This window comes from Miscanthus floridulus, chromosome 1, assembly GCF_019320115.1.
Source record: "Miscanthus floridulus cultivar M001 chromosome 1, ASM1932011v1, whole genome shotgun sequence".
NCBI lineage: Eukaryota > Viridiplantae > Streptophyta > Magnoliopsida > Poales > Poaceae > Miscanthus > Miscanthus floridulus.
The window spans coordinates 33,324,095-33,345,683 of NC_089580.1; the positions used below are offsets into that span (position 1 = coordinate 33,324,095).

A 21,589-nucleotide genomic window follows, 5' to 3' on the forward strand; every position below is an offset into this window, starting at 1 on the left:
CAAACTGATAGAGGAATAGTGGCTTCTCAAACATTCACATTAAGGCTCCTTGAATTTGTTGAATCAAAGCCTTTTAAATTTGAATCACGTTTAGAACAGATTAAAATTTTTTGCTCAAAAGCTTGAACAGGTCCAGACGTCCAGTTGCAAGTGCAACTTATAATTTGGCTGCTCAAATTTGTTGAAGCAGTGTAAGTGGAACACTAGCCATGACAGCATTCTTGGAACACAGGGAGTACAACAAGATTATAGGCTGAACGTGGCAGGACAAAGTACATCTATCACCAGATCCAAATCATTGTTGAATATTTAAATAGCAGTGTTACTCTCAGCAAAACTGGGGACAAAGTTTCGATGACAAGCCGTGAGCTTATCCGGCAATTCCGATGCCGGAGATTTATTATTATTACGCTACATAGATGGTACAACTGCTGCCCAATTCTACAAGCTGCTGAGCTTTTGCCAGGTAGGATAGTGAGCATTGTCCCTTCCACATCATGCAGCTAACCACTCTTGTTCCAATTCTTCCCTGTTTGGTTATGGAACTAGAATGATTTCTTCTCGTATGAAACCAGCCCATGGATTCCACCTTCAACCTGGGCAGCGCCGGTTCTCACCTGGTAAGGACGACCAACAAAGATCAAATCTGTCAGTATGCTTTCTGGAACAGATGTTCAGCTTTTGGCTAGTAATATATGTTCTCAGAAAAATAAAGATGGATACAGAATTTCCAAAACAAGCATTTTTTGGTGGTTGGGGTTGGGTGGGTGGGTGGGGGGTTTACAAAACTCTTTGTCCATATCCAACCGACAGTGCGTTCGGCTGGGCTGGCCGACGCACTCACAAAATCACTGTTCACATGAACAGTGATTTCAGACAGAACAGTATTTTTCCCCTACAATCAGCCAGAACAGTATTTTGACTTATTTTTCAGTCCTGCCGAACAGAATCTCCAAATTGGTACAACACATTTTGACCTTTCTATGATTCATATGGATTAGCATAAGACTATTAAATAATCTACTGAACTTTGGAGCTGGTTCCAAAAATAAACCTACTTGTAAGTAGTAACAGAGGTTAACTTTAATTGTTTAAACAATCTTTCTGTAAATGAGCAAGACGAATTTCTCCAATCTTAGACAATTGATATTAATTAAAATCTAAAACATGTTGGAAGATAACTTGTGTGCAGCCTGAAAATACCTCTAATCTGAGAGTTTCTGATCGCAAAAGATCATGAGCTGACTGGAGAGAATCTGCGCCAAGATCTTGGAATCCTTGCTTAACTGCTTGCATTGTGTACGGAATGAACCTCAGTACAGAACCTTTGTCAGCTACTGCTCCAACAACGCCCTGCGCGACTTTGAGCTTGAGTGTATCACCAAGGTACCTTGCATCACTCCCTTTTGTCATGGCTTCAAGAGAGCCCATGCCTCTGTATTTTTTGACTCGACGGCCGTCCTAAAAAGTAGCATGTCAAGTGTTATAACTCAAACATTTTCATGAAAGAGCGGATGAAAGTTTCATGTGTCAGACATAGAATGACACAAAATAATATAGAAGCCAAACAACACGAGTTAACAATTTAAGAAACAACTTATGTGATAAATAAAGTACTAGAATTGACACACAAAATGCAGATGGGCTCTCACATATGCTAATTCTAATTATTTTTGAGGGAGTTCATGGTCCTAGCAACCACATGCATCACATTGCAAAACTCAGGTAAAATAGGCATAGCCAGAGGAAGACAACTTTTTAGCCTTTTTTACAATTGTTATTTTTCAACATTCCTGGTTCAAGCCACACTAACAAACTTCCAATAGTGGAGTGAGTCATAAAGTGTGGCTTCATCCAGTAACATTTTCGAGACTGAATGCAGTTATATAATTGTGTAGCTTATATAGTTATATATAATATATAGATCTAGGAAGCTAGCCACTGGTGCAAAAGGTACAAATACAAAAATGTTGAGCTATAAGGCGTATATGCACTTGATATGCTCCCTCAAACAAAACCGCATAGATAGTTGGCTATGGCTACTTTGTAAGCAGTCAGCACAAAGTATAACTGGCAAAATGACATGAAACAACCATACATACGCATATACTGACAACATCCCAAAATAAATCAACTTCTAGAGTTATCCTAAATCAAACTATTTTAGGTTCAACCAACTTTATGTAGAAGGTTCGACCAACTTTATGTAGAAGGGTATCTATGACACCAAATAAGTGCACTATTTGAAAATATATTTTATGATGTATCTAATGATACAATTTTCGTGCTCTTTTTCATTAAATTTGGTCAAGCCTAAGAAAGTTTCAATTAGAACAACTCTAGAAGTTGATTTATTTTGGGACCAAGGGGGGTAATTTCAGCCTGAAATATCTTATATTCTGGCTAGCACGGTTACCCATCCACAATGCAAATATAGAAGAAATACATCCAAGTGTCATTCAGTCATCATAAAAACCATCACTTTTATACATAAAGGAATTTTTCATTGCAGTGGCCACATGGGCTTGACATCTGCATGTGCATGGCATGTGTGATCTTCAGTATGAATCGAGTCTCACGCTCTACATGACTGTAGGGACTTTGACAGTCATTACCCAAGTCCAAAAGACCAAAAGGCATTCGAACATTCTGTTTACGGTAATCATATTAAATGAAAAAGCAAAAGCAGAACTTTAACCCATTTCAGAACAGAAAAAAACATCAACATACATATGGTATACCTTGTACTCATAAGTACCAGGAGCTTCATGACTGCCAGCTAAAAAGCTGCCCATCATAACAGTGGATGCCCCCAGAGACAGAGCTTTCACGATATGTCCAGAGTTTGAAATTCCACCATCAGCAATAACTGGTACATTGTGATCCTTGGCATAAGATGAAACCTTATACACTGCTGTTGCCTGTTCCACCAACACAAAAAGAACATTAAATACAAGCAGTAGTATTGAAATTATTTTGCCTCTACAATGTATCATTGGCAGAAAAACCCTGGGAACCATTCGTATCCACTATCCACCACAAGATAACAAAAAATTAGACTACCAAGAATCCATGAGGAAACAAGGAACAACATTTCCATATATGTCAGACTGTACTTCAGGGGGGAATGCACTGTGGCAGGTCTAGACAAATCTAAATACCGCGATATCATAAAGAAACATGGTACTCAACCTGCAAGAATATGAATGGAAGGTGACAGCACCTAATAAAAATGCCCAATGATTTTCAATGCCCTAATTACTTCATAAAAGCTCAAAATTAGACTAAGTACCCATCAGTGTCTTCTAAGCATATGAAACAAAGACTACATATCCTCTGCCTAGCTGAGCTGAGAAAGGCAAAGTCAGTAGATGCTCTGATTTCATCAAATCAGAATTGGATGCTTGCACTGAATATAGCAAAGATTTCAGGATGTTTAGCAAAAGAAGGGACAAAATTTGTTTCCACCTTGGTCATGACCATCTAAGATAACTTCAGATCATAAGACAGCTCAGAGAGCAACAAAAAGAGCGTGTGTATGCTGATCCTATCCTACGCAATGGTAGAGGATTCAGGGTAGCCAACAAATTTGACAGCTAGCTAAATGAAGTAAGCTGATGGTGATGCATTAGAATACTGAGAAAAACAAGAGTTCATGCGGATTTTAGCATTTACCTGTCCTCTTCCAACAGCACAAACCTCTTGGGTGGTACAAATTGAGCCAGAACCCATTCCAACACGCAGTCCATCTGCACCAGCTTGAATCAAATTCTGGGCCTGCGCAATTGTCACCACATTACCCCCGATCAAATCCACCTCCGGGTACATCTTCTTGGCAAACTTTATCATATCAAGCTGGTAAATGGAGTTCCCCTGTGAACTATCAATCACGATAGCATTTGCCCCCGCCTTAACTAGCTGCTCCAGCCTTCCCTTGTCATCCTCACGGGTCCCAATGGAGGCCGCAACTACAAACTTCCCGTCCGCTCCAAGAGACGGCTTGCCTAGCTTCGGATAGCTCCGAATGCGCTCCACATCCCTGGCGGTGATGAGATCGACAACCTCACCATCGTCGGATACGAGAGGGGCGTAATCCAGACCCTCGTCGGCAAGGAAGGCGGCCGCTTTCTCGAAGTCGAAGGAGGCGGAGGCCGAGCGCGGTGTCGGCCGCATGTACTCCAAGACAGCGACAGGAACCTCGCGGGAGGCAGCATCGGCTGCGACAGCGACGCCGACGAGCCTGGAGAGCGAATCTCCGCGCTCGGTGACGATTGCATACTCGTTGCCAGCGAAGTCGTTGAGCGTAGGGGCAGAGGACGGGGAGAAGAAGGGCACGGAGGATACGAAGGGGAGGCGGCGGGACTTGGCGGCGCGGACGATGGCGGCCTGGGCGTGGGGCTCGGTGTTGCAGTGCACGACGGCGGCGGCGCCGAGCGAGGCCATGGCCGTGGCCATGGCGGCCTCGGAGACGGTGTCCATCGGGGACGCGACGCAGGGGACGGAGAGCGGCACGCGGCGGGAGAGGCGCGTGGAGAGGTCGACGGCGTCGGCGGGGAAGCCGATGTACCCCGGCAGGAAGATGACGTCGTCGTAGGTGTAGGAGACGCCCTGCGAGAAGAGGCGCGGCGCCGCGAAGCCGTCGTCGGCGAGGTCGGCGCTGCTCGCCGCCATTGGTGGACTGGGGGGTTTAGGGTTTTTGGCTGCGGCGGCGGCGGAGGTGGCGGCGGGGAGAGACGGGAATGAAGTGAGTCGTGAAGAGAGCGTGGCGTGCGCGCTGCTTGTGCTCGTGCTCTGTCAGTCGATAGGGATTTGTTTGGCGGGTAGCAACGCGCGTGATGATTCGATGACAGGTGGGCCCGACTGTCCCGGCGGCGAGCCGAAACGGTGATCTGGGCCGGGAGCCCGGGACGACGACAGAGGCACAGAGCCCACCAATCTGAGAATGTCCCACTAAAAAAACAGCATGATTATATATATATATATATATTTTATTTTACAAGGCGAACTTTGCACCATGGTATCTAGCACCTTATTTGGCGACGTGTCCAGAACTCGATCGGCCACGTCAACAATCCATCCATCGTCTTGAAAGTCTGCGAAGCTTCGCGGGGCGCCAGCCCGTCATACGCCCTCGTCCTACTCGGTATAACGCAGGGGAGAGAGAAACCACAGTGGGGCGGTACACCCATCGTCTTGGAATTTATAGTATTTTTTCTCTCATAATAAAACAGTTCCAGTCAATTTATTAATCGACTTTAATACTAACCGAACATGCCCAAATTATTTGTGTTGTCATGGGGCTAGCAACATCATGCAACAAGCGGTTTCAGGTTCCAACTTGCAAGTCCGTATATTAGGGATGCATATAAGACAAATAGTAGTTAAACACATACAGTGCTGTGTGTTTCTGCTTATCTTAGTATGCACAACACCGTTTAACACATACCATACTGCATGTATTTGTTTTTCTTAGTATGCAGAATATAGTTGCAGATGATACAAAAGATCTGCAATGCAAGGTAGGTCCATGCTTTATATGTGGTAGAGAGAACATATATTAAGAAAGAGGAAATAAATCATTGTTTTGATGATCAAGATTTAGGAAACAAAATGGCAAGCTGTCCAGTTTGAGGGTTTCCCTTTATTGGCTGGGAAGATGTGAATTTGTAGCTCTGTTCTGTTCAGCAGCTCAGTGCTATCTTTTTTTTTTTTTGGCATGATTCAGTGTCATCTATTTCGTGTCCTCTTGGTTTAGTGCTACTTTTCTAAACAAATGGTTTGATGTCATCTATCAGGCACACATATCCTCCTTTCAGAATGCCTGTTGGAAAAAATTTTGATCTTGCATTGGACGCAATTACAACTTGGCAGGTATGTTATGTCTTTGGCACTTTCCTTCTTTGTGGTCCATAGCAGAGTGATCATTGTGTCTAAACTGGTAAAGAGATGGATGCTGTGGCATTTAGGTGACCCTTCTGACATGGTTCTTTCCTGCACAAATCAAATTGATCAATGCTTCTCAAGTGACCTTATTGCAGCCTTCTCTGTTCTATAACATGTGAATTATAGGATTACTTATGGATGCATTGGTTTCATCTGTGTATCCTGTCTTCAGATACTGCAATCCAGTTGTGTTTACCTGTACAGTTTAGTGCCTTTTGTTGAATGTATGGACATGGATCCATGTGTATTTTTCTCTCTCATTTAATACCACACTTGTTTGCTTGCTAGCATGATCAATTTTCTCCGGCCTTGTCCCTTTATTTTCGATTGATCTGGGCTAATCATCTACAATATCTGATCACCAGGACAAGTTGCTGGAGGAGGAGGCAGCCGACACTGGAGACGACACATCCTTTTTTTTTTGCCAGAGCTAGACTTCGTTGCTAGGGCCAGTGGCTAAGCGCCGTGGCATATTTGGAATTTAGGGTGTTGAGATATAGGAGAACTGCTAAGGGAGAAAATATTTAGCGTAGGTTTATATTTAGGATAGCGAGGGTCTCAAATTTACGGATGCTCTTGGAGATGCTCAAATAGCAGACTAACACAATGTCTAACCTTTTTTATGAGAGTTTGTAGTTATGGCCAAACTTAGCAAGTTTTTCTTTTGGACATATATTCATCCTTTTGGTCATGTGTATTCATCGCCCTCCATCTGAAAAAAAATCTTCCATTTCGGTCATGTGTATTTATCATCCTGTTCTGAACTGATATCTATTTTGCCTGCTCCAAGTGATGCTCAGCAATTATCTACAGTTCTTATTCAGTAAAGTTTATGTAAACCAGAGATGAAAGAAGACATGCTAGATAGAGAGTATATTTGCTTAGTTCTTGATTGATTTGGATACAGTGCCCGTTCTCACTTTTCTGCATTACAATGGATCAGGAAGAAATAAAGCGAAGTTTCAAGCCTCACAGTTCTTGCTCCTAATCTCCTGCTGTACTATGCCTGTACGCGGCGTCCCTCCTCTTATAGATCATTTTAGTGTTATTCTAATTTAATTTTTTTCATTACTTTGTCCAAGTTTTTAAAAAGTAGCTCATAGATCCTTATTTTTTTAAAAAAAAAATCCAAGTCTACTTTTTTCTCTTACTTTGTCCAAGTTGTAAACAAGTTTACATGTATGAGTTTAAAAATACACTATCAAAACATATTTCATACATAATTTAATTAAACTAATTTGATATTATATTACATAGACATATACTTGGCCAAAAATCACAACAGTTTGACTTATCCAAAATTTAAAATTATACTTTTCTTAACGGAGGGAGTATGTACGCGGCCATTTCGTCCACGCGTGAAACGCTGACTCTACAAGTTCAAACTTGCATCTGTCGCACAGTCGAATTTGCCCTCTTTTTATTCCCCTTCCTCTCAAATCAGAAGAGGCCGAGATCATCACGGCTCTAATAGAGGGGCCACCATCCCAGTCAGAGCCAGCGGGCCGGGCGCACCCCCGCCCCTTGCACCACGTCCCCACCCGCGGCCTAGGCCCGCCGTCCACTGGCCCCACACCCGCACCGGGGCCCACATGAAAGCGATCGTCTCACCGACATCCCGACCCCGCACGTCACGTGCCCCACATGTCACCCTCTCCATCGACCCCCGAGCCGTGTACGCCACACACGTCCCCACGCACGCACACCCACACGAACTCACGAAGCGGCGCGTCCGCGTATATGAACGCGCACCTCTCCGGAGAATTTCGCCCCACCACCCAAAACCCGCAGCAGCCCGCATATATAAAAAAGAAAAAAAGAAAAAAAGAAAAAGAAAACCCCCGCAGCCAACAACAGAAGAGGAGGAGGGGGTCTCTTCTCCAGTTCTCCTTGCTTGCGCCTCCCGTCTGCGTGCGTGCGTGCGTGCGTGAGATCGACGCAGAGGCGCGCGCGGGCGCTCGCACCACCCCGATCCGATGGCCTTCATGCGCTCCCACGTGAGTACCCCGCTCCTTCCTTCCTCTCGTCGATCCGCTCACGCTCCGTGGCGATTCGCGCGCGCTGTGGTGAGATCCGTGTGGCGTGTGCGAACTGGGTCGGTTCCGCGCGATCTGGGTGCGGTACTTCGTGGAGGGCGGCTGCCCCGGGTTAGATCTCCTTGCGGAGGGATTGATTTGACCTCACCGACTGTTCATCCGGATGTTCATTTGTTCTGACTGCAATTATGTGTATAGCTTCGTCGCCTATATGTACATGTTTATTTGTAAAATCAAGTAGTAGATATGTAAGTCGCTAGTAGGTATTCAGAACCTGAGTTTGAGAATCCGTGCTGGAAAATGGCTTTAGCTGTGAAACTGGGGGATGGTGTGAAATTGGAGTCGACCTGTAGAAGCGGGAGTGAGTACATAGTCAAGACTCCACAGTATTATTTTAGTTATGAGTTGGGAATGTTCTTAGTTCATTCCTGTAAGGCAAGAAAACTTAGTTCGTCCCCGGATGAAATACTGCCAGTCTTGATAGTTCTCTGGTTAACATCTGCTGTAATTGACACAGTTTTTCTTTTCAAATCAGCCGAATCAATATGTGGCTACTTTGTAATAAGTTCTTTTTTTTTTTAAAAAAAAAAAGAATGTGTTATGCTTGCTTGCATAAAGAGTTTTCATTCCCCGGAGGGATGGACATGGTAGGTATAGTCATATTCCTGCTTCCACTAAGTGGAGATATTTGGAGTATGCCTCTTACACTGGACAATTTCTTTTATATTCTAGTCCTAGGTGCCTTATTTTACGTTATTGTGGGGACGGTGAACTGCTTCTCACACAGTTGGACATCTAGATTGGATGCAATTGATTGAATTAAGATTAGCATGGATGAGTGAGGTTCTGTTAGGTGCTGGGTCTAATCCTGTCCATTCTTGTGCAATCACTGAACTGTTCATTTGTCCAAGTGATTTTACATGTTATGAAGGGTGGTTCCAATTTTCAATCCTGGATAGGGAGTATCTGGAGGGATTTTCTGTATGTCCGTGTAATTTTGATTAGGCAGGCTCGCTGGATAAAAATGTTGTATGGTATGTGGAAGGTTGTGACTTTTAAGGAATCGTGGCTACATAACTACAGTTGATACATCGTAAGATTGGAACGTTGTTAATCTTCTAGTTACTACTTAACCATTATGCCTGTTTGCAATCAAACAGTTCATCTTGTATTTCAGTTTTTTAGCCTTGATTTTCTTCTAACGTCTGCACAATTCTCTGCAGTCAAATGCATCTTCCGGCATGGGAGTTGCTCCTAACATTAGGGAGACATTTGTCGAGCTCCAAATGAAGAAGGCATTCCGATATGTCATCTTCAAAATCGAAGAGAAGCAAAAGCAGGTGGTTGTGGAGAAGACAGGGGCCACTACTGAAAGCTATGATGATTTTTTGGCCTGTCTCCCAGAGAATGACTGCCGATACGCTCTCTATGATTTTGATTTTGTTACTGGGGAGAACGTGCAGAAAAGCAAGATTTTCTTCATTGCCTGGTGAGATTCAAAATCATTTATGCATGTATCTTTATTTTGTTTCATTCATGTTTAGCAGTTGCATTAAGCTGTAGTGCCAATGCCAATGAAACTAAACTAGATCCCATAGAAATAGCTAAAGAGGTAAACTGTTGATGAGTTAGTGATTTTAGGATTGTATGTACTTACAAAAAAAAGTACATGGATGCTTAAAATGCACCAAGCACAGTAAACTTAACATGCTAATTATTTAAGCACTTCCTTATTCCTTTTGAACATTATTAACTCAGTATTGAACTATAAAGTTGGATTGGATCTTGTGATGTGATCTTGCTATGATAGCTCTCACCATCTCTAGTTTAATACTGTTTGCCTGGCAACCCATACTAGGCCATGTTTAGATTGCAAAAAATTGCAACCCGATGAATAGTAGCACTTTCGTCTTATTTGGTAAATATTGTCCAATCGTGAACCAACTAAGCTCAAAAGATTTATCTCGTGATTTCGAACTAAACTGTGCAATTAGTTATTTTTTTACCTACATTTAATACTCCATGCAAGCGGCTAAAAATTGATGTGATGGAGAGAGAGTGAAAAAACTTGGAATTTGGAGGTGATCTAAACAAGGCCCTAGTTAGCAATTTAGTAGCTCTGGCCAAAAGGAATGACAATGCATGTGGTGCAATAGTTAGGAATATTCTTGGCATTAATTGTTCATTCTTTTATGTAGATTCTGAGGTTGACTTTTTGGACTACTATATGTATCCTTATGATGTCTTCTATTCTTTCATGTTCAACTTAGCCACTCTGGCCTTCCTGCTGATTTCCTTCACCAAACCTTTTACCTAACCCGCTATTATTCCAGGTCCCCATCGACATCCCGCATCCGTGCTAAGATGCTGTACTCCACCTCGAAGGACCGCATCAAGCACGAGCTCGACGGGTTCCACTACGAGATCCAGGCGACCGACCCATCAGAGGTGGACATTGAGGTTCTGCGGGAGCGGGCTCACTGAAGCTGGTTCGCCTTTGAAGGGACCTGTGGAGGGCCGTGAAACTTCGGTCAGATGCAAATTCTATTATCAAATGATGAAGCTCCCGCCGTGGTATTTGTTAATAAGTTTCTGTAAGCATATCATTTAGTCGTGATGCATGACTCTAGCTGGTGAAGCGTTATCAAAGCTGTATCGGTATGAGGTTTGGTTGTCTGAGCCTGTAAACGAAGCAAGATTTGCAAACTTGTTATATTGTGGTATTGATGATACTGGATTACTGTCTGTGGCCCGTGGGTTGTTCGGGAATAGCGGTTTATGGTTGGTCTGGGTCTGGTGTCTGGACGTGGTTGTGGGTTGTTCGGGATTGCCTCGGTTGGTCTGCTGTCTGGCTCCCGGTTGGTCTGATTGTCTGTATCTGTTAGATATTTACTTAATGAAACCTGGTTCCAAGTTTCTGACCGTAATTTACCCGTTGCTGGCGAATGCTATTGTGTTGCTGGAGATTGGAGTTAAAACTGGGGGCAGCTTTATGAGTAGTTGTCGTGTTGTCGAACTTGTTATTAGGTTGTCACATCATGGCTGCGGTTTTGCATGTGCAAATGGTTGTCGTCGCCTGTTTGGGTAGTCTGGCAGCGTTTTGCCCCAGATCAGGACTCGATCTGCTGGTACCATCTCTCTGCAAATGCGCAAATGCTCGAAATCGGGCGCCAGGCAAAGCTGCCTAGTGTCATGGTGCGCAGCGCAACCAAACAGCCCACCCAGCCAGAGCGGGCAGCAGGTGCTCAGCCATTCCAACCGCTGCTAACCCATGCCATTAACATTTAACACAGAGGTGGCGATGATGATGATCAGACATCAGAGGTGGGAGATAGGCGTTACCAACAGAGGTGATGATGATGATCAGACATCAGAGGTGGGAGATATAAATTTCAGTAGGGGCTCTGGCCCCTCCTGTTCCTTCAAAAAAAAGAGGTGGGAGATAGGCGTTACCAACAGAAAGGCTGGGGAGCTGGGGAACAGGCACTCAGGTACGATGAACGAATCAAAAAAATGATGATGGTCTTTGTGTCACAGTCATGGCCATAGCTGGAGTATGTTTTTCCGGAGAACATGACGCGCGACAAATAATCCATGCTGTTTGTGTCACAGTCATGGCCATAGCTGGAGTATGTTTTTCCAGAGAACATGACGCGCGACAAATAATCCATGCTGTTTGTGTCACTGCCATGGCCATAGCTGGAGCATTACGCCACAAATATATCCATGCTGTTAGGATGATTGTGGACTGTGGTTTGGTTCATCTAATCTAATGGCGATGACTATGCTGAATGCTGATATGCTATGGCTTTTCCTGCGGCATGACCATGATATCCAACTCGTTGTTGGGCTACTATTCTACTGTAGTAGATCTTGAAGAAGTGGCAGTTTTCGGTGCGTTAATGTCAGACCGACTTAAATAGTCAGGCCAAGTACGCGTAGTAACCTTTGGTTAACCGTTTTGCGTGAAGCGAGGACGAAAGCGCAAGCAGGTTGCTACGTAGGTGGGGCCTACCCCTTAGTAGAGTGAGCCTGTGCCATGTGCTACAAATGGTATTCAGAGTCAATTCTCGCGGTTTCACAGACGTATGGCTTGAGAACTCGGACAGGTTGCGCATGGCTCTGCAAGAGCATGACACTTGGGCCGGAGAGCTGGGAATACGGACATGGACCAAGAGAGTCGATCCTGAGCATTTGTCCCATATGGGTAAGCTGGTTCGATAGCTCGACGAGGACTACGAACCCATTGAGGGTGGGTGGATGTGAGACCCAGCTCATGGGCCGAATTATGGTTGGGCCGGGCTACTGTAGCTATAACGATGAATTGGTTTAGGCCCCGTTCGTTTCGTTGAAAAAATAAGCCGAAACATTGTTCCGGCTGATTTGTTGTGAGAGAAAAATATTGTTCCGGCTGAAAAAACAAGCTGAAAAAGACGGATTATAAGAGAAGCGAACAGGGCCTTAGGCTAAAATCAGGGTTACTGTAGCGGCGGGCTGTAGCTGTGGAAACACTGTTCACCCACGGTGTAGTACCGTAATGGAAACTAAGGGACGGCCAGACCGACTTAAATAGCCAAGTCAAGGACGCGTAGTAACCTTCGGTTAACCGTTTTGCACGAAGCGAGGATGAAAGCACAAGCGGGTTACTACGTAGGTGGGGCCCACCCCTTGGTAGAGTGAGCTTGTGCCGTGTGCCAGGCCTGGGGTGTTACAGTTAACGCCTTGCTTTGCTGGCTACTCGCCGTCAGGCATAATCGTTGTGTACTCCTTTCTAACTTCTCTTAATGAAATATACGCCCAAGCGCGTTCTCTAAAAAAAAGAAGTGGCAGGATGGGGATTTATAATTGGTATCCCTCCTGTGACTGTACTGCTAGTGCCTTTATCTAATCTAAGAAAAGGAAAGACAGGAAAAAAAATTCTTGAGCTCTTCGATCATATGCTCAAATTCGAGGTTCAATGCCCCTCCTTCAGTTTTTGCTCCAAGAACTTGAAGAATAAATGGAGAATAAGTTAAAGGAACAACGCAAAGCTTCTCTCTGGTTAACGTTTGCAACAAAGCTGAAGCATCAGGATGAGTCACGAAACTAGATGAGAGCCCAACCCTAGCCCCTGGCGCACTCTCCCGTGCCGCCGCAGCCATAGGTGCCGGCCCCCTCCCCCGCCACCCCTCTCCCCCATCTCCCGCAACTTCTCCCACCTCCCCCCAACGAACCCCTTCCAACCAACCAGGCGCGGGCTCGGCTGGGACCCGACCCCTGGCCTCCTCCCCACCGCCACCACCGGCGGCGCCGACGCCGTCGCCACCTCCACCCCGCCCCCCCTCTCCCCCGCCCTAGATCCACCTCCTCCTCCCATCCTCCCACTCCCCGGCCGCCCGTGGGCCCAGGTGCGCCGCCGTCGCCCGCGTCGATCTCCTAGGCACCAACTACGGCGGCCACCTTTCCACCGGCGGTTGCCTCCCCTACGTCGGATCCCGACGACGATGATGCCAGCGAGGGCCCCTCTTCCCCCTCTCGCAACCTCTCCCACCTCCCCCCAGCGAACCCCTTCCAACCAGCCAGGCGCGGGCTCGGCTAGGACCCGGCCCTTGGCCTCCTCCCCACCGCCACCACCGGTGGCGCTGGTCGACGTCGACGTCGACGTCGACACCGACACCCCCCTCTCCCTGCCCTAGATCCACCTCGTCCTCCCATCCTCCCACTCCCTAGACGCTCGCGGACGTAGGTACGCCGCCGCCGCCTACGTCGATCTCCCGGGCATCAGCTGCGGCGGCCACCTTTCCACCGGCGGCTGCCTCCCCTACGTCGGATCCTGATGACGATGATGTCGACGAGGGCCGAGCAGGATCTTGCGTCGATTGTGGGGGGAGGGCGATGCTATGCTCCCCCAGCCCACCACCCGCCGCCCTAGCACCGGCGGCCACCCAGCCACCCTCGGGCTCCTCCATTGGTAAGGGGCCAACCTCCCCCTCCCCCAACGCCACCCCTTTTTCCCCACCGGGATCCCAGGGCGCTCCAAGGCCATGAGGTGGGCTGAGGAGTCCGACATCTCCGTCTACGACATCGACACCAACACTGACGATATCTTAAGGTGTCCCCAATGAAGAAAGTACAAAGGTTTGGAGTGAGACGAAAACTTGCTCCTAGGTATATCGGTCCATATTAGATCATTACGCAAAAAGGACCCATAGCCTACAAGCTCCAGTTACCTCCAGAAATGAGCGCCATGTTTGATGTCTTCCATGTCTCCCAACTCAAGAAATGTCTTCGTGTTCCTGAAGAAGCTATTGAACCTACTAGTGTCAAGATCCAGTCAGACTTGACCTATGAAGAAAAACCCATTTGAGTGCTTGAAGAAATGAAAAGGGTGACTCATAGCAAAGTCATTAAGTTCTACAAGATGATTTGGAATAATCATAGCGAACAATATGCTACATGGAAAAGAGAAGATTATTTACATGAGGTCTATCTGGGTTTCTACGATAGATGGTAGGTCCTGCAATCTCAAGACAAGATTTCTTTATGGGGGAAGGCCTGTAACACCCTAGGTGTTAAGCATGCATTTAGCATTAGCATTGCATGAGCACTAGCATCATTGATCATTCATGAGCATGGGCATCTCAAATTTTATCTCTATGATTGCTTATATCACATGTGTTTGTCACTAAATGCTTTACATATGCTAGGGTTTATATGTAACCAATGTATAAAATATTTGTGGGACCATATGAGTACCTTAAACATGTTTATAATGTCATATGGAACAACTTTGATATTCATGACTTGGACCCATTTGGCCTCTAAGACATGGTTATAGTGTAAGCTATCATTTTCAAGTTGCATGTTTGACCTAAGTTGAACTATAGCATAGAGTGTTTGCATGGTAGTGCACCCTTAAGCAAAGTTTTAGTACTTGACTAGAGCAACAACTTTTATTTTTGGGTCAAAGTCTAATTCAGTGCTTAGCATGCTCAAAAATAGCTCACAAGTAGCAAGAAATGTTGTTTTGGACTAGCTTAAATTTTTCTAAGTCTTAATGTTGTTTACAGTTTTAGTGTACCTCACTTGGGAGCATTGTAACTGGCTAACCATTGAGAAGTTGGGGATGGTTCTCAAAGCAAGTTTGTAGATTACATGTAGCTCTACAATTTCTATTTAGGGAATGTTTGCTAACTCTAACTAGTTTGGGAGATACAAGGGATCAAAGTCGCTCTGTCAGTCATGTCGTCAGGGCCTGATGGCCGCGGACGCCGCGCCGTCAGTGGCTGACTAGGGGTAGGCCAGGCGTGCTATGTGGTGGCCGTACACCGGCGTCAGCCCAACCGATTAGGCTAGCGAGGAGGGATAAGGCGCGTGCCTCTGCTACTCGCTCCATTTTGCTCTCGCACCCCACTCTCTCTCGCCCATGCCTGAGCAAAGCATAGCACAGCGCCGCCGCGCCATCGCCGTCACTCCACCATGCCCTCTCACCACCATCGCTGCACCACCACCCAATCTAACTCGCCAGCAGCTCTGCCATCGTCACCTCTTTCACCCCGACCCGCTAGCCCCACTTGCCTAGCCAGGGTAAGGGGGCATTTTGCTTCGCCGCCATCGTGCCATCACCGAAGCACCGCCACGCTCATGGCTCATCGTGGCCCAGCCATTCCACTACCCCACATGCCTCCATTTCCTTTGGTCTAGCACCCCGTTAGAGTCTTGTAGCTTAGGCCAAATCTAGGGATGATGCCACCGCGTGTCGGTGTCGGAATGGGTCACCGCTCTACGCGCAGCCACCATTACCGTCGTGGCACTGAAGCTCGTCGCCGTCAAGCTAGTCAAGCGTATCCCTCTGTCCTCTCACGTCTTTGGTAGGGTAACCCTAGGTCTAGTTAATGGCATGATGGAGACCTCTCTACCACTGCCATCTCACCGAAACAGTGAGAGCACCGCCGTGCACCGAGCGCCACCACGTGGCCATGCACGCGGACCAAGCTCGTCATCACATCACCAGAACCCTAGCCACCTAGGTTAGCTTCTATAGGTTACCATGAAGCTATAGAGCACCTCACTAGAGCGTACGGTGGTCAGAGCACACCAGCATACCGCCGTGTGACCTTTGTCATCTACCATTACCGCTGGCGAGCTACTTCTGGTGAGCTTCCGAGCAAACCAAGCACACCTACCAACGCGGCTCGACGTGTAGAGTGCAGCGATGTAGATGCTACCATCAGAAACCTCACCGATGACGAACTCTCGCTGGTCAACCACCATGCTCTACTTCTGTGTGTCTGACGTACGGGTCCCATTGACCCCAGGCCCCAGCTGTCAGTCTGTAATGATTTGAATTTCTGAATTATGTTTTTAGATTTGAATGCATGTTTCAAAAAATCATATCTCAAGCTTGGAGTGTCCAATTTTAGTAAACCAAATTTTGTTTGATTTCTCATGAAGTGTAGTATGTTATAAAAATATGAAATGCACTTTTTCTAGTATTTTTCTAGGAGAATAAAATGTAGCTAGATAAATACTTTTTAAATGGTTTCTATCTTGGAAAATGCGTAACTTGAGTTTAGTATGTGTAAAAATTGTGATTTAAATTTTTTTGAGTTTGTATTTACATGCTATAGCTCAAAAAAATACTAAACTTGCAGTGGTCATACTCTGGATATGGTATTCTTATTTAATCATAAATAAATGCTAGTTTCTAGTGAAAATTAAGGGGGCAAAAGTACATAACTAATGATCATGTAAATTTTTACATAGTGTTATGGTACTAGGATTAAGCTAAGAAAAATATAAAATCTATTGCTTGACACTTTTCAATAGGGTTAACTATTTTCACTAAAATAAACCTTGCTAGCTTGTTATTTTTGTAGAGGATGTTATGCATATTCAAATGGTATGAAATTTATACATTAGTCTATTGGGAGCACTTGGAAGCTATTGTAATTTTCTGAGAATTTACTGTGCACATTTGGTATATGTTTGTTATTTCACCTAATTATCTAATTAAAGTAATGAAGGCAATTAAATAAATAAATTAGGCTTGACCATTATATTTTGTAGAGTGTATTTGAGGTCTATGAACTATTGATACATTTGGTGATGTCCAATTTTGAATGCTTATATGCAGTAAAAATATTATTGCTCTATAATTCAATTTTAGAGGTGTTTCTGGATAGATTCTATTGCTGGGTATTTTGCATAGTCAAAATAAAGTTTACTATAAAAATGGTTAATAACAACATTGTTGGGAACTTCTTCATATATCTTGTGTCAAAATTTCAGGTCCATAGGACAAATGGTTTAGGAGTTATAGCTGTTTGAAGTTGGTCTCCTAAAATGCTTGTTCTCTGGAATTTCTGGATAGAGCTAGAAAGATTGCCTATTTTAGTTAGGATAGAGTTTGAATTAGCTTTTGGTAATTAAATAAGAGTTATAGAAAATTTTATAAGCTTTTCAAAAAGTCTAAGATCACAGTATTTGGATAGGTAGAACTATAGTTATGATTTAAACTTGTAACTACTATGTGTAGATCAGAAATTGTCTTGTGAAGAATATTGGAAATGAATAGAGAAGAGTTATGCACCTACTCAGTAAACAAGAAATTAATGTTGTTATCATTTAAGTAACTTAACATAATTATCACATCATCATGTACATTCCTATGTCACATCATCCATGATCCTTCTTATGCATTCATGGAACTTACTTATGCATATGCATACAATAGGTGCAGCCGAAGAGATCACGTTGGTGGAATTTGAAGCCGATCCACAAGAGGAGAGCCAAGAGGTGCAGCACTAGGAGATTCCTGGAGAAGGAGAGCCTGAAGCTGATCATTTTTTTGAGTGCCTAGATCATCAGCCTGCCACATTCGTGAAAGGCAAGCCCTAGAGCATTATAAGTCTCCCTATTTTATTAATGTCACCTAAGTTACTCGTATTGATGCATTACGTGATAGGAGTTGTTTGGGAACACTTGCTGCATATTACCTTTCCTTGTCTAGAAATATCTACCCTGAATCCTATTTAAGTCCAGGAACGCTCCTTATGCTTAGCTATGCTCAGACCGGTAGAAGTTAGGTGATTTCCTGTCACCTATGAGCCATAGGCGATAACTTGATCACGGTTGGCTATATTATGCTATCGTGGAACATAACTTAGTGTTATTGATTAATTGGAGACCAGGCATAGTCTTATGTTGGTGGTGATCATAGTGATTCCGTCTATGTTGTTTAAGGACCGGTTGTTGGAGGTCATCTTGTCATGTTGAACGCACGCCTCTCACATAATTGGCTCAATTCAGGTCGGGACCTAATAAGTGAAAGTGTGCACCCTAGAGGTAGTAAGGATGTGCGGGGAGATAATGGTGTGAGCCCAAGGGCGGGTTAGAGTCCCAAGCTTCCTAGCAGATTGGTAGTATCTCTAAGGGTGCGGCACTGATTGGACCCACGATTTGGACCTGAATTGTACCAAAGGTAACCCAAGGTGGCCCCTAATCAGGTTGCCTAGGTGTGTGTTAGAAATATTTCCCCAGCTAGGTAGGAATCGATTCAAATCGCTATCTCTCCTGGATAGTGAGAACTTGACAAGAGTACGCTTCATTGTAGTAATTAATGGAAGTGTTGGTTATGAGATTATGAAAGAGCTCAACTTGATATGGTTATTATTGTATTGACTTAATGGTAGCAACATGTTTGGCATAGGACAGTTGCTAATCTAGTTTGAGATAGGACTAATAACTGGTGATTTATAGTTTAAAAGATATTGGACAACTAATGCTTTTTATGCAAATAATATCAGCCAACTCTACTTATAAAGCCTTGCATACTCCTTGGTGTCTTAGCATTTTAGTTTATGACAGGTAAGTCTAATTGAGTACCTTCTTATACTTAGGGTTTTATTCCTATTATTGCAGATAATATTATGTACCATGATTATTGCAAGATCTGCCTTGCTCTAGCCGAGGATGAGGACTAGGACCAGGGGCAATGGTCACTCTTTTATATCATCTTGCCTTGGTGCTTTTGGTTGGAGATGATGAACTGCTGGCCATGTATTAAACTTAGGATGATGTTGTTCAAACTATGTTGATTTCGCTACTTTTAAACTGCTGTTGTAATAACTATGGTGTACTCTGATGTGCGTCAGACTATTTGTAAACTTGTTGTAACATATGACATGTATGTTGAATTATGTATGGACTTGGCTTATATGTTGGCTGATTCAAGATCCTTTGCGATACTCAACGGATTGCCACATTTATATGGGCTCAAGTGTGATGGTTTGGTTGCCTCCGTGATCGTTATCGTACTTGTGTTCTTATAAATTGGACAGTTCTGTTATAGTTTCAGCTCTTAAGCTTTGATGAGTACTAATTTATAAGGGAGCTTAGTGCAGATGAAACATTTTATTGCTGAACCATAATATCAAAGGGACGTGCTGGCGCCCGAACATCTCACAGGATCCATCCTGTCAGACGGCCATTTCCCGAGCACGCCTGCACAGTCTACCCCCGTCCACTAATTTGCCCTGCCCGTATGCGCATCGTGTCATCATCATGTCTGTACGACCCACTTGCAATCCATCCCATCCGTCTTGATTCGACCTGCCCCTATCCACACACCCCACTCCCATACATTTGCACCGCCCCACAAGCACACGCTGCCCCATCATGCCCCTAACCACCGGCCCCTAGCACACTGTGCGCCATGTCCACCGGCCATTGGCTCGCTATGCCCCATTCCTCGATGCCTGTGCCATGCCACCATCTCTCCCCGTGCCCCTGACTCTCCGAACAGCATGAAACATGTGTAACATGAAACACTTGAAAATACACTTGCAACATATGTGTGAAAACATCTAAAAAATACACTTGCAACATATGTTTGAAAACATATGCAACATCCAGATATAACACTTACAACTTGCAACATGAAAATACTTGCTGCAACAAAAGATTGGAACAGATGAAACATTTGGAACAAATGAAAGGTCCTAAATGGCTAGAGGGGGGAATAGCATGATAAAAATCTTCAAAAAGACTAGAGCAACTTGATTAGTAAGACAAATGGCGTAAATGCATTTTGCTCTAGCTCTACACAAATAAGCAAGCCACATATCCACAATTCTAGTTGAGTAATGTCTTTAGTCACACAATGGCTAAGTTGCTACTCTGTACAACTAGCGAATAAGCTAGCAAAGATAAATACCACTAATTACGCTACTTTATTCAACTAGTTACAACTATCACTGCACAAATATATGAGAAAGTAAATACAAGTGATAGGAATAAATGTACCGAGTCAGCAAGAGATCAATCACAATGAATACCAATGAAATCCATAGAGACAAGATGACAATGATTTTTCTCTAGGGTTCACTTGCTTGCCGGTAAGCTACATCCCTGTTGTAGCGATTCACCTACTTGGAGGTTCACGCACTAATAGGCATCCGTTGGTATAAATTAATGCACACAGATTAATCCGCAAGCACAAACATATTATACTATTGTAGCACTTCACCAAGAGTAACCCAGTTTTATATCGAGCCCAAAGGAACAGAGGTGAGAATAACCAAATCTAACTTATCCCAACTTCACAATCAAGCCTAGATAATAGGAGCGTAGAAGAGTCTACTCAGGTATTCTAGTTCTAACTTCGGTAAGCTTTGCCTTTTGTTGTTCAATTTTGGGGATAATACTAGAGAAAACACAGACAAAGTATGTTTCCTATAGCAATACTGTCCTGCTAGTCCTACTAATGGGAGGTGGACCACAGAGGATTCAATGAGGCTATAAGAGTCACCCTCGCGAGCAACCACCGATACGAAAAATAGGGTACATCTATGAGTAACTGAGTCTAACCACCATGCTTACATTACAAATACTACTTTAACCCAGGAGCTACAAGGATTAAATTACTCAAAAGAGAGTTGTAAACCTGAAGAATAATATGAACATGATGCTTACTTGAATTAGAAGTCAATTATCGGAGAAATCTTAGAAGCAAGCTCAAGAAGAACTTGATTCCACCAGATACAAGCCGTAGAGAGAGCATCGATAGGCCAAGACTCCTCTAGAACTCTTCACTCACACTCTATCTCTCTATTTCTAGAACTTGACAAGATCCTATGGAGGACTAATCTTCTCTTGATTGCTGGCTCTAATCCTAGTGGATATATGAATTAGGGTTTCTGGCTTCTCAGCTCCTAGGATCAAATGAGCATTGCCTCCAAGGGGTGCAGGCCGAATTATATAGCCCTAGGGGCCTAACGTGAGCCCTTGGATCAAACCGACTTAAACAACGGCCTATATGCATCCTCAAAGGTGGTGGAAAACTGACATAGCGACGAGGCTGACATGTGGGACCATAGGAGGCCAGGTGGCCTGACAGTGGGGTCGAGCAGCCCCACATGTCAGCCACTTAGGCTCTGCTTCGGAGATGTGGCTTCTAGGTCCTTCTAGAGTCTTCCTATGTAGGTACCGTGATGGGATTCTATATTTTTCTTCGACGATTAGGTCCTCCTTGGTGGTTTTCTGATTAAATTCTGCTGGAAACACAGATTCACCAAAACTCGTGGAATCTGTCAGTTTAAACCCCTAAGTCTACTTTAGTGATTCATTTG

At 44.4% G+C, this 21,589-nt stretch overlaps 2 protein-coding genes across 3 annotated transcripts; one reads left to right on the forward strand and one right to left on the reverse strand.

Annotated features, from left to right (window-relative positions):
• Positions 1-279: 279 nt before the first annotated feature.
• Positions 280-4,844, reverse strand: LOC136478010 (inosine-5'-monophosphate dehydrogenase-like). Its single transcript, XM_066476334.1, has 4 exons — positions 3,676-4,844; positions 2,742-2,921; positions 1,204-1,461; positions 280-617 (listed from the first exon to the last, which is right to left on the reverse strand). The coding sequence occupies exons 1-4, from the start codon at positions 4,669-4,671 to the stop codon at positions 546-548; spliced, it is 1,506 nt and encodes a 501-aa protein (XP_066332431.1). The 5' UTR covers positions 4,672-4,844; the 3' UTR covers positions 280-545.
• Positions 4,845-7,724: 2,880 nt separating this feature from the next.
• LOC136475933 (actin-depolymerizing factor 2-like) lies at positions 7,725-10,724 on the forward strand. Of its 2 annotated transcripts, none has more exons than XM_066473686.1 (3): positions 7,725-9,072; positions 9,203-9,468; positions 10,313-10,724. In XM_066473686.1, the coding sequence occupies exons 2-3, from the start codon at positions 9,221-9,223 to the stop codon at positions 10,461-10,463; spliced, it is 399 nt and encodes a 132-aa protein (XP_066329783.1). In that variant the 5' UTR covers positions 7,725-9,072; positions 9,203-9,220; the 3' UTR covers positions 10,464-10,724. The 2 variants fall into 2 exon arrangements, with proteins under 2 accessions (XP_066329783.1, XP_066329712.1); XM_066473615.1 differs by having other exon boundaries at positions 7,729-7,940.
• The last annotated feature ends 10,865 nt before the right edge of the window (positions 10,725-21,589 follow it).